At 37.6% G+C, this 14026-nt stretch overlaps 1 protein-coding gene across 2 annotated transcripts in view; it reads left to right on the top strand.

The window, feature by feature from the left end:
• The first annotated feature begins 549 nt into the window (after window positions 1-549).
• Window positions 550-14026, top strand: part of NALF1 (NALCN channel auxiliary factor 1) — a 568216-nt gene continuing 554739 nt past the window's right edge. The window contains exon 1 of one of the 2 annotated variants that reach the window (XM_045588777.1): window positions 550-2173. In XM_045588777.1, coding sequence (XP_045444733.1) covers window positions 1193-2173 — 981 coding nt within the window. In that variant the 5' untranslated portion in view covers window positions 550-1192. The remainder of the gene's footprint in view (window positions 2174-14026) is intronic. The other variant, XM_036457991.2, reaches the window with a different exon arrangement.

The following is a 14026-nucleotide window of genomic DNA, read 5'->3' as shown; positions in this document are numbered from 1 at the left end:
CAGGGGACACGGAAAGGAAGGAGCAGGCACTGGAGCTCAGAAGCCCAGGCGGGGCCGGTGGCACAGCCGCACCTCCCCCTCCCCCAGCCCCGCGCGCACTCGCCCTCCCCCCCTGCCGCCCGCCCGGCCGGAGCGGTGCCAATGCGCCAGGATGGAGCGATCTCTGCGCGGGAGGAGATGACGCAAAAGCCAGCGCTGCCCCCCCCCCCCCCCCCCAAAAAAAAAAGTGTTTCTCCAGGACGAAGATGGCGGCAACTTAGCCGGGGACTGAAGATGACTGTGGCTCTCGGGAGGCCCAGCCCAGGCGATTCGGCCCCAAGGTCCGGGGGAGGCGGCGTCAGCAGTCGGAGCCCGGTGGTGGCGGCGGCGGCGGAGGCGCCCTCGGGCAGACCTGCCACAGCGGCGGCGGCGGCGGCGGCAGCAGCAGTTGGAGCGCGGGGTGGGGGGTGGGGGGGAGGGAGAGCTCTGCCTGCGGTGGTGGCTGCCCAGGCTCCGGACTCCACCGGGAGAGACTGCGAGAAGTAGCAGGAGCAGCAGGAGGAGGAGAGACAGGAGAAGAAGGAAAGGAAGAGGAAGAGGAGGAGAGGCGAAGGAGGAGGAGGAGAAGGAGGAGGAAGAGGAGGAGGAGAGCCACCGGGGAGGCGCACTGGTCGCTGTCTGTCTGCGGGCAGCGGAGACGCGGCATGCCCCTGCCCGGGAAGAGCGGGCTGCCCTCCGCAGGGCCATGGGGACCCGTGCGCTGACCATGCCGGGGTGAGGGGAGCCGCGCAGAGCCACCCGCCACCTCCACCATCACCTCACCTCCTGCACCCAGCTCGCCACCGGCCACCACCAGCGCAGCCACCTCCAACCGCCTCTCTCTCTCTCTCTCTCTCTCTCTCTCTCCACTATTGTTTCCTACTCTACAGAGGATGGGGTCGGCTGATGATTAGGTTGGAAAAGCAAGTCAGATCTTCCTCCAAAGCCTAGTCATATTTATGTAGGCAAAAGAGAGAGAGAGAGAAAAGAGGGGGGGAAAGGGAGAGAGGGAAAGGGAGAGGAAGAGAGAGAGAGAGAGAGAGAGAGAGAGAGAGAGAGAAGAAACGGGAGGAGGGGATAAGGAAATTAAACCCTTTAAGTCAATGCATATTGTGGTGACACCGGCACAGGAGCCCTCACGGTGGAGTCGGCCCGGGCTGTGCGTTCCCAAAATATGACCAGGGGTGCTTGGATGTGTCGGCAGTATGACGACGGCTTAAAAATCTGGTTGGCGGCACCCCGGGAGAACGAGAAACCGTTCATCGATTCGGAGAGGGCTCAGAAATGGCGACTGTCTCTGGCATCTCTCTTGTTTTTCACCGTCCTGCTCTCTGATCACTTGTGGTTTTGCGCCGAGGCCAAGCTGACCCGAACCCGGGACAAGGAGCATCAGCAGCAGCATCAGCAGCAACAGCATCAGCATCAGCAGCGGCAGCAACAGCAGAGGCAGCAGCGGCAGCAACAGCAGCAGCGGCCACGGCCGCAGGAGCCCTCCTGGCCCGCGCTCCTGGCGAGCATGGGGGAGTCCTCGCCCGCTGCTGCCCAGGCGCTCAGACTGCTCTCCGCCTCCTCCTCCTCCTCGTCCCCCACCCTGCCCCCTTCCCCAGGAGACGGCCGCAGCAGAGGCGGAGGAGGCAAGGGCAGCGGGGGCAAAAGCAACCGGAGCAAGGCTCTTTTTCTAGGAAACTCTGCCAAGCCCGCGTGGCGCCTGGAGACTTGTTACCCCCAAGGCGCGTCCTCGGGCCAGTGCTTCACGGTGGAGAGCGCGGACGCCGTGTGCGCCAGGAACTGGAGTCAGGGGGTGGCGGCGGCCCGGGGGGAGGAGCAGCAGCAGCAGCAGCAGCCCCAGCAGCAGCAGGTGAGAGGGACACGTCCAAGTCCACTCTGGAACTTGTCAGATTTTTACCTTTCGTTTTGTAATTCCTACACACTCTGGGAGTTGTTCTCGGGGCTGTCCAGCCCCAGCACGTTGAACTGTAGTCTGGATGTGGTGCTCAAGGAGGGCGGCGAGATGACCACCTGCAGGCAGTGCGTCGAGGCTTACCAAGACTACGACCACCACGCTCAGGAGAAGTACGAAGAGTTCGAGAGCGTGCTCCACAAATACTTGCAATCGCAGGAGTACTCGGTGAAATCCTGTCCCGAGGACTGTAAGGTAGGACCAGTGGATTTTCTTTTTTCTCGTGCCCTTCTTGAGCTTTTCCAGCTGTTTTATTTTGTTGGATTGTTTCCTAGAGTTTTTAAAGTTGTCCCCTCCCGCCTTCCTCCTCCCCCTCTCCTCCCAGTGGCTCTGTGGCTCTGGTTTTGTTCCTTCAGGCGTCGTCATTGTGGTTGTAAGAGCTTGACTTGGTGCTTGAGTTGGGAATACCTCGTGGATGACTGGTGGACTGGTGCCTTCTTCTGGGAATCCCTGGAAAATCAGGGGACACCCTGGTTTTCTCAGATAATAAAGCTAGGGCTTACATGACCTCTTACAGATAAGTGATTGGTTCAAACTCTGTTACCTTATTTTAAAAAAATGCGATTTGAATATGGCTTGTTAAGAAGACATGATGCGACTGCGTACTAATGATCCCAGCCCAAATCAGAAGAGTCAGAGAAAGGCACGTGTGATTTGGCTTGTGCACCTGCACACATGAATTTTCAGAGAGTGACGTCATTAAGTTGGTTGACCAGAGGGAAAAGAGAACGTGTTTGTAGTTGTTTATGTAGGAAGAAGCAAAAACACATTTTACCTGTTCTACAGAGATAGTTCTGGTTGTTTGGAAAGTCTGGAGGCCTACCAAAGCATACTGACTCACAATACGTTTTCTGCTTTCTCTTAGACGTTTCAATAATTATTGAGTGGAGAGTTTCAATTAAGTATCTGGTGATCAATGGTCTGTGTTAGGTTTTATCAGGTACCTTATGTAATTAGCTTGTATTTTCAGCATGTTCTTCAGAAATATTAAAGGGCAAATGGATGGTGCTAGGGATAAAAAAGTACTAAACTCCTTAATAATGTGTATAGTATTCAGTCTATTTTTGTTTAATATAACAATGGCTGTTAACCTTGCTGATTGACCAAAAAAAGTGTATTCAAGTTTCTTAAGAAATGGCCAATGCACCACGGGTGATGCACTTCCTAGTAGAAGTATCACTGTCCGTGGTGCTGAAATGAGATTACCCAAGAGCTCTGTTAAAGATACTGCAGTGAGTGACATTTTAGTAGGGAAGAAATGATGACAGAATCTTAGTAAGCCTTTATGTTTTGTTCCAAGGGTAACTTATTAAATAACACAAAAAATGGAATTGCTTTTAAAAAGGAATAATATACTACACTCTCTCTTTTCCTTTCTCTTTACTACTACCTTAACACCACACAGGAAAAGGAAAATTGTCTCTCTTCTGTTTCACTTGCGTTGTACTGGAGAAGTGCAATCAAGGGCAGTATTGATAAAAATGCATTGTGATTCTTTGACATGAGAACTGGTCTAAGAAATCTATTTAAAATGAGCATAGTTCAAGGGCTGTACTTTACTTTGATTAGTTGTGCTTTTGACAATTAAACTAAACTTGCTTTTCAAAGTTTTTTAAGACCAGAAACAGATTTTCTTTGAAAAGACTAATACTGAGTTTACAACATTAATTTAGAATGCCACTTCATAACATAAATGGATTTTAAACTTTCCTAAATACTTTCCTTAGCCATATCACTATAACTAATGCCTGGGGATTAAAGTTATTCTTAATGGCAGCTGTTAATAATTTATTGCATAGCTATTTATTATGATGAGATATGTTGCATTGGAATTATAAAAATAAGGAAAATGGTGTGTCTGCTAATTTTGCTATTCATAAAAAGGTTATAAGCATTTCAGTGCAGTATTTGTATTTAAAAGTGGTATCTTGTAATAATATAAATTTGCTTCCTTTTCTGAACGTAATTCTCATATAAACTTCTGTCAATTCCAACTTGCATAGGTTCAGTATTTAAAAGATAGTTATGGTTAATAGACTGCAGCATATTTTCAAATTAGCTCTTCAAATATATTTTTGCTCAAATATCCAAATTTTAAATATAAGTAACTGTATTTTCCTCTTGACCTGAAATAATTCTTAACTTTGTATTTGTCATCATAACTGTAAGGTATAATGCAGGTGAAATTAATTTGTAATTTTATGAACTACTTCTGCATTGTGTTTTTATATAAAGTGGTAATTTTTAACTGTATACACAACAGTGCATTATAAAAGTCTTAACTTCTTAGGAACTTTTTTTCTTCATATAAAAAGTAAGCACAGCCATTTGAGTTTCTCATCACCACATACATGATTTATTGCTTGTGATATCTTGTAGCTATTTTCTTGGTTGTGTGATTTTTTTTTCTATTTAAAACATTTCCCCCCATAATAACTGTTTTTAATAATTAGAGTTTCAAATTTAAATTTCAAGTGTTCCTGGTTGATAACTTACAAATTGATTGGTTATTTCCTTAATTTAATATGTAGTTTCTTTATGATTCTGAAAAGACCACAAAGACATCCACATACAAATAATATTACATGCCTTAAAATGCTACTTTAAATAATGTGTCTGAGTTTCTTTCTAAACACTTAGTTATTTCAGACATAACTATAATTATGAAATTGTGACCGTCATCAAGGACTTTGCTCAAGATATACATTCTATGAAAATTTTTCCATATTTTAAGATAGCCACAAAGCCCAAGGCTATGTTAAAAGCAAATGCATTATATTTCTGGAATTGATAATATATTCATGAAAAATATAATTTAATAGTTTATAAATATATTTGTAAATATGTAGGTAGAATATACTTAGTCATATTAGTTATACAATTTATTAAAGTTTATATTTTAGGAGAAATATTAACTTTATTAGGCCCATATAATTAAATTATTAATGTAGTAACTTCTAATTTTTAATACTTAAGGACATATTATTACCTTCTAATTTTATATTGCCCTCCATTTACAAAAAGCCACATTCCATATATAAAATAGAATTGATTAAATTTATTTTTGATTTAACTTGTTTTGAAGGGCTTTTGACGCCCTGTGCTGAAAAAGCAAACAAACTTTTATATTGATCTAATTCAATCATAGTACCTTGAGTCCATAGTATTTGGAGATTAAACGCAGCTTGGATTTATTTTAGTGAACATTTATATTGAACACATAATAAAATTATTTGTACCCAAGAATATTTTTTAATATTCTGAGAAATAGCTGGCTTAATTTTAAGAGTAAATATGCACATTTATCTGGGAAGTAATTTATGGGGAAAAAAATTCAAGCTGCTATATTACATAAGTCAAGTAGCAAAAATGATGACAGTAATTCTCGGTAGTTTTCAAAATGATCTTTAATGTATAATAAGAGTAACAAATCTGTAATACTCTTTAAGTTGGTTGCTAATATTTAAATATGCAGTATTCTAAGCTACAAAATTACATATGTATATTATTAAAATGCTTGTGTTTTTTTTTTTTTAAACTTAAATAAGTATTTTCTCTTGTCCTTTAGCTCCTAAACATATGTGAAGATATATATTATAAAACTGCGCTATTTAAGAAATACAAATTACTTTGTTACTGGGAAACTTTTATTATTGATAGCTTTATGTATTTATGAGTACTATACCTTAAATTAAGCCAGATGATCAGTGAAGGTAGATTTGAGATTAAATTAGAACATAGATATTGCATCATTTGTATTTTAGTTCTCTCATAATAGATACTAATCTTTATATTCTCAAGAATGCATGCATTTCCAATTTTTTATTTTTATAATCTCATGTAACAGATTTTATTTTTTATTATTATTTAACAGATAATGGCCAAAGGATGCTCTGCCAATGTAAGGCACATATAATAATCGTAGTACCTGAAGCTTTGTGCATTGTTTGCAGAAACTGCTCACAAACATTAACCAGTTCGAGCATATATAATTTGGATTACCTAATGTACAATTTGAATCTTTCTTAAGTTCTTAACTCATTTTGGCATCATGCACTATAGATTCTTGACAGAATATATTTAAAATAAAATCAAATATCTAATAATTATTTTTATTAAAAATATTGTTTTGCTGTTGATTAAGTGCTATTGTAAATAGTGTGACATTGTCCAGGAATGTGGAATACATATGCAAATAGATCTTTTTTTGCATTCTACCACTTTATTATTTTCAAATCCTATCGCTATAGCTGAATTGCTTGTCTACAAAGTCAAACAGTCTAACCCTTCAGATAATCATTTTAACCATTATTAAGGCCATTTTAAGGTCAAAAACCGTTATCATAACAAGTTTTATGACCCAGATTTTTGTTTTTCCTATTTTTTGTTTTATATATGACCACTAATTTTATGAATTACATTTTATTTTTATAGGAAAACAACCAACATTTTATCTTAATATTAGATACCTGATGTTTTTATAGGGTAAAGAATAATTATTTTTACTTTGGACTTGTAACTGTATCAAATTAGTAACTATCTAGGGCTTAAAATTTTAATAAATGCTATTACACATTGGTTTTAATTGCTTTAATTGTATGATGTCAGTGTGTGCATGTGCACGGTGGATTAAAGTATGAAGCAAAGGAAATCAATAATGCTCCTAGTCTCATGCCACCCCACATATATATGATAATCTATTAAGATAGTTTTCGTGCTAGATTGAGTATACAAGTATACATATAACTATTTCAAATAAAATAATACTTTAATTTGAATAATTTGACCAATTGCTTTAATTTTGATTCCCAGTTTTCTTTTCAATTTTTATCTTCAATGTTAACCTCACATTGATTGGGCATAAACATTTTGCTATTTACTTTATATTGATTTACACTGCAAAGATGTTTCTTCAATATCAGTGAATCGATACTGTAGATCAGTGATCCTTGGAATGTCCTGGGAAATCTTTAAAAACGCCCCCAGCCCTAAGAGATTCTGATTTCATTCCCCTGGCTTGTGTCATGAACTTGGGATCTTCCACTTTCTCTGATGATGTGTGGCCAAGGTTGAGAACAACTCTTCTAGTTGACATTGACAACTAATGTGATAAGACCTTTTAGCTCCTGTGCATCAGTATAATCTAATTTGTTAAACTGATGAGACTGGAACTGGGACATATATTTTTTAAAGTGGTAAAGGCAATAGGACAGAGCTAGAGGTCAGGGAGCAAAAGTGCTGTGAGTGGGCTGAGGAAATAGATGAGAAGTGAATCAACTGAGTAGAAAGGGTTAAGGGATGTTCCAGAAGAGAATATGGAGAGAAGATGGTGGTTGCACAAAGGACCAGAGTTTGAAATGTGTAAGAGTGAGCCTATTGGCTGTCAATATTCTGTCTTTTAGCCCAAACTGAGTCATTATGCTGGTGTTCAATAATGGGCTGAGCACATGTTTGTCTGTGAGACTGCTCAACTATTTGACTAGAGGAGCCTGGCTGTATGTCTGTCTCAAATTTTGGGCTATATAAATGGCTGAAAATTTTTTTTAAAGTGTATGGTTTATTTTAAGGGGGAAAAAAACCCCCCACATACACAGACATGAACACTCTCCATAGTATTTTGCATGAATCAGATTTATTTTAAAAATAGACATTTTCTTGACTTTATCTATTCGCTTTTGTAAACTTAGAAAATTACTATTTTTTAAAATTTTTTTATTGTGATGATAAGTGGTTTTATTTTTTTGTTTATTTCTGTAATACTGGAATAACTAGTATAACATTTATGTAGTTTTTTTGAAGACAAATGGCTATGTAATCACAGATTACTACTAACCTTAATTTTTGGAATTAGTTTTAAAATTATCTGATTGCTCTGTTTTGAAGGGATAGTAATATTCGTCGTTTTATTTGTTAACATTTTATATTACACGATGTTGGAAACACTAAATCTAAGTTTTACTTAATAATAAATTAAATATTATTGCAATCCAAATAATGAAATTTCCTCATGATATGTTCTAATTTACTCTCATTCCCTAAAACTGGAAATAAGAGAGTTACATTTGCCTTTTTTTTTTTCTTCCTAATAAATAGTTAATGATTTGTATTGTGTTGTACTGGAATGTATGAAAACATTTACTTTTTGGGTGTGTGAAGTGTTAAAAGGAAAACAGTTTCTTACCATCTCCCCACCACTGTAGTCTATTTCTGCATTTAGTCATTTATAAACAAAATGCTGTAGAGGATACCACAGATGGCAAAAAAAAAAAAAAAAAAAATCCTGCAAAAAATAGAAGTTCATTATCTGTTTAAATACTGTTGTTGATTTTAGCAGTAGCAGTAGGATAGCCACACATGCGTGATAGGTGAATGCAATAATCATGTCTATGGAAATGCATGGGGATTTTGTTTATCAGCTTCTCTACCTTGCACAAGAAGGAAAATAGGCTCTAGTCAAAAGAGAACTCTTCCACTCCTTCCTCTGTGTGCTTTCTTGCTATCATCTTGCTGTGTCCTCTCCTGGCATGTGGAAGATGCATATTCAGGGGCTGAATCCCAGGAGAAATCTGAAGTTCAGAAGTCTTTTCTCTCTGTATCTCTACTCCTATAAAAAATGACCAGTCTATTTCTTACCAACCTGTTACTGATTTCATTTATTTGAAAAAACATCAAACTGAGAGGTAAATGGGTGATTATGACAATGCATTAGCTCTTGCAGAAAATTATTTAAATCACTCAGAAACTTAAGTATTGAAACAAGCTTCAATAACAAGCTAATATGCTTTGGAAGTCAGAAACTACTCTAAATCATTTATTCTTTATGTTCTTTCTTTGAGGTATTATCACAGATTTTACAGATGAGTAAAGTGTGAACATAAGTTAACTATTCCAAGGCCAAATTGATGGTAGTGTTAAAGATATAGTACACTATTGCTTGAATGTATGTTCTTTTTCTCTTTCATTATTAGTATTACAAACATACCAAAGAATGAGGAAATTAATATACTAAGCCTACATATACCTGTAAAACATAGATTTAACAACTGTTAGGAATCTTACCATATTTACATCTTTTTATTTTAATTTATCATTAAAAATATTTTACAAGTGATAAACAAGCTAAGATGACAGAGTCCTGGACAGCTGGGATGAATAGTCAGAAATTCCAGGTTCATCATTTCAAAGGCTTAGGCAGGAGATATGAAAATGAATAAATTCAGCAGAATACTCTGGGCTAGAACTGAGCAGGTAAAATGATGTGTATAAAATTTAGTGGGAGGAAGTAAACTTAGGATGTCTGTGATTGTTCTTATGCTGAACTTACAAGTTAAATAAGATACATTGACTTTATGATTTTTAATCAGTGTCCTATTTTTAACTTATTGCATTAAAATGTTTGAGTGTATTAATTAAGAACTGTCTCTGTATTATCTAACATCTGTAATACTTAAGACATTTTAATTTTTATCTAATTTTTATTAGCTCCTTTTAGGCCCTGTCTTCAAATTCAGTCACACTGAGGAGGTGGGGGTTGGGGTCAGGGTTTCAACATATGAATTTGGGGGATACAATTCCATCCATAACCCTGAGTAAGGTATGTGTCAATAGTTGTAGGAAATACCTCTGGGAAAATGTTAGTGCTCAATTGTGAAGGATCATGTATCCTGTTCTAAGGCCTTTGAATTTTATTCCTTATATGACAAAATATCAGAGAGGAATTTTAATCAAGGAATCACATGGGATGATTTGTTTTTCTCAAAAGTAATCTCTGACAGCAATGTGATTATAGTTTGGAATAGGATGAACTTATGCCAGGGAGACCAAGTCAGAATTGACTCTCTTCCTTGGGAGTAATAGGATGACTCTAAATCAACACTCTCCAACAGAACTTTCCATAGTGATCCATTCTTTCCAATATAGTAGCCACTAGCAATGTGTGGCAATTGAACACATGAAATGTGGTTAGGGTGAGTTAAGAACTGAATTTTAAATTATATTTAATGTTAATTAATTTATGTTTAAAGAGCCCCAAGTGGCTATTGGGCAGAACATTCTAAATTACTGCAGGAGTTATGAAAGTAGAGAAGAAACACAAGAAGATTCAGGAGACTTTTCTGAGTTCAAATTTACAAGTTGCTATGTAGTGGAGGGATATGATTCAAGCTTTATAAAAGGTTAGGCTGTGAATTTTGATACCATTTAATGAGATAGGCAATATAAGAGGAATAACAAGTTGGAATTGAGAATGGTCAAAGAAACAAGAAGTTCATTTTTGGAGATAATGATATCAGGATGTCTAGTAGATACCCTGTTTCCCCAAAAATAAGACAGTGTCTCATATTAATTTTTTCTTCCAAAGTTGTGCTAGGTCTTATTTTTAGGGGATGTCTCATCTTTCCATGTGTTAGGTTTTATTTTCGGAGGATGTCTTATTTTTGGGGGAACACGGTAGTAGCAGATACCACTTGAGGAGGGAGTTTGGGTATGAAGTTTACTATCTACCTTTCGGTTTCATTCAGGGAGTATGGAAAGAGATTAGATAACTTCACAAAAATATTATATGGAGAGAATACCAAAGATGAATCCTAAGAAAGAACAACACTTAAGGGTTTGTGTAGAAAAGGTACCAGAGAAAGATATTGAGAGGAAACAAAGGAATGAGAATGAGAATGAAAATAAGGGGGAGGGCCAAGACTGGTTTGGCTCAATCGATAGAGGGTCGGTCTGCGGATTGAAGGGTCCCAGGTTCGATTCCAGTCAAGGGCATGTACTTGGGTTGCTGGCATGTCCCCAGTAGGGGGTGTGCAAGAGGCAGCTGATCAATGTTTCTCTCTCATCGACATTTCTAGCTCTCTGTCCCTCTCCCTTCCTCTCTGTGGAAAATCAATAAAATATATTAAAAAAAAAAAGAAAATAAAAGGAGGGGGAAGGTGGGGAGAGAAAGAGAACAAAAGAGAGTAGAGGGAGAAGAAGTAGAGACAGACAAAGGTGAGAATCATGAGAATGGAATGATTTGAAAGCCATAGGGAAGGATTTTAAAAAAGATTCAGGATCAGTAAGGAGTGTCTTATCTTGTAGAAAGAACTTGTAGGATAAAGCCTAGAAATTGGACAATGAATTTGGCAGTTTTATTTGTTGACTTTACAAGAGTAGTTTCAATTGAATGGTAGGAAGAAAGGTCAGATTGTGATGAATTAAGGAATGTGTTGAAGTAGAGGAAATAAGGACTAGTCCAAACTACTCTTCATTAACTAGTCAGTGAAAAGAAATGGAAAATGGAGTAGGTGGGAAGATGTGAGTAATAAATATTTTATGGTGAAATAAACTTTAGAATATTTGTAGCTTTTAATCTGTAACCCAGATAAGAGTATGAGGTTGAAAGTATCAGACTCAGAATAATTAATGATAGCTACATATTCCAAAGAGGTGATGGTCTTCCATTTATTACTAGTCCAGAGTGTACAAATATAACTTAAAATTTAGAGTTAGAAATTAATTGTAACCCTAATAAAGAAGTATGGTTAAAGGAACAGTTGAGCATAGATTTGGTTTAATTCCTAACATTAATCACCATTTATTAGTTATATGACATTGTTCAAGTTAAAATAGGGACTGTAGTATCCTTTTCACAGGATGTTTATGGGGGAGAAATTGAGATTCACAGGCATATCAAAGTACTTAAGCTATGGCTTGGTGATGCCCAATAAATTGTAGCAATTCATTAAAACCCATGGAGAAAAAGCCATGGGAAACATCAGTAAAATTAATATAGTCTTCACTTGAGAGCTCACAAATTTTCTGTTAAATAACACTCATTTACAAAAGGTTATAAGCAGACTTTTCATTTTGTATGGTAAAATTCTCTGCTTTATTACATCTACATTCATCTGTTTCTCTAAATTATTGACCAACATTGGAGTATAATGGAAAAAAAAGTTCAGCTGCAGTGAAAATGTTTTATTCCTAGTGCTTGAATTTTTTCTCTGTTATTTCAGATTAGAATGAACATGTGCTGGGTTTTAAAATGAGTAGATATTCTTAAATTAGTCTAAACTGGCTTGAGCACTTTTGTTCACAAACATCTCAGAGGTTTAAGTGTATAAATCATTGTAATGATCTTCCATAATCTGGAAACTGATGGGTAAAAATAATCTTGAGGAAAGTTGTGTGTTATATAGTTTGTTATTCATTGTAGAGTCATGGGCCCCAATTCTATATTAAAAGGTGGAGCCCTTTGTCCCGCATTCTAGATACTTAACTTCATATTTTGTTTTGTTGTCTTGGTTATTTTCTGCTCCACCCACATTTGCCCACTGTGCTATACTTAGTATTTTTATTGATTGGGGAAGGAGAAGAAGAAGGGTCAAAGATTACCTTGAACTAGAGCCGGCGGACAGAGCAAACATGGGAAGTGCCAATATACAGAAGTCTGAGTTGGGTAGACTCTAAGCTGTACTCCGTACATGGGAGCACGATTGCCCTGAGAAAGAGATGACACAGGGAGTCATAGTAAGGTTCTTTAACTTGATATGAATCATATGTGTGAGTGGAGTCTTACTATTCAGTACTTCCTATGGCTGTAGGAATGAGAAAAGGGCTGTGTGTAAGGTGTTTTAGGAATATCTGTACTCTGTACAGGGAAGAGTGCTTTATTAAAGGAAACCATGGGAAATGTTGGTTGCCTGATAACTTCTGAGCCCATTGCTACGGAAATGTGTAAGTGGATTGGGAGCTATCTGCCATGACCCTAGAAGGCATCTAGCCTATGTGTTGCAATTTGACTAGATGATTTTTAAATATTCCATCCAGTATCCTTTGACATCTAATGAGGCACACAGAAATGAAATAGTACTTATTTGCATTGTGAAAGAGTACTTATTGCCAGTTCCATCAAAGAAAAAATTTTATTACATAGAAAATGTAAGTATTTTCCTAGCCTAACACCTTGCTCTTAGTAATATTACTTTGGTTTTAAGAAATAGCCTTGAACACTTTAAATTACTTCTCTAGTCCCTATTGTTATCAGTTTGAATAATTCTGAGAAAGAGTGAATCAACTACATGAGCTTACCCTGAAGATAGATAGGAACTGAGTTAGAATAATTTATAGTAAATTTTTATTACTAATATTAAAAATAGACATTCTTTTCTTCCTATAATAAACACATCAATCACTACTATAAAATCTCAAATAATTATTTTGAGCAAAGCGGGACTCAACAACATGGTCAGATTGGGAAAGACATGGTGCATCATATGACCTTTCTCCATTGGTGTCACAGCACTTCTTTTACATATATCAATTCATTCCCACATCCAGTTCTTTGGGGATATTATTATTGTAAAAATTCCATGCTCTCATGGAATTGTACCCATCTATTACATTTTTACAATAAACAAATCCTACATTGACAATTTCAGCATCCTTATCTTATTTATTCCCCATAACAACCCAATATTATAGGCAAGATATTAGTTTGGGGTGACTGACTAAGGCTAAAAGTTAGGAAATGTGCCCAGGTGCTCACAGGTAAGTGTGTAATAACCTGAATTCAAACCCAGTAATATCTGGATCTTAATTTCATGGGTTTGACTAAACTACTATAATATACTATCCACTCTGTTACAAATAATTGCTTATGTCTAGTGTTTGTGGTTTTGTTTTTTTTTTTCTTTTTTGAGAGAATGTGGATGGATGACAGCAGGAGTGAATAGAATATAAAGTTCTTTGGCAATATAACTTCATCCAAATTCTTTTTCTTGTAACGTTTTGGTATAAGGAATGAGTCTTGGCTGAAAAGTTAGAAAGGCCTAGTTTCAAATAATTTTTCCATCAATTCCTGTACAATGGGGATACTTATATACAGTTTAAGGAGTCCCTGAGAGAAGGAACCGAACAATGTGCAATAAAATGTAGCTGGCAAGTAGTGGTCCCCTCAATTCAAGGCACTCTGAGAAGAGAGAGCCACTTCACAGTGCAAGGCAGTAAGACTGTACTATCTCAGCCATTTAGAAACTGAGCTGGTAGAGCACCTTGACAAATTTGTCC

The sequence above is a fragment of the Pipistrellus kuhlii genome, unplaced genomic scaffold (assembly GCF_014108245.1).
Source record: "Pipistrellus kuhlii isolate mPipKuh1 unplaced genomic scaffold, mPipKuh1.p scaffold_m20_p_3, whole genome shotgun sequence".
In the NCBI taxonomy this organism is placed as follows: domain Eukaryota; kingdom Metazoa; phylum Chordata; class Mammalia; order Chiroptera; family Vespertilionidae; genus Pipistrellus; species Pipistrellus kuhlii.
Note: the sequence above shows the minus strand (reverse complement) of the source record. Positions and strands in the feature narration are given on the sequence as shown.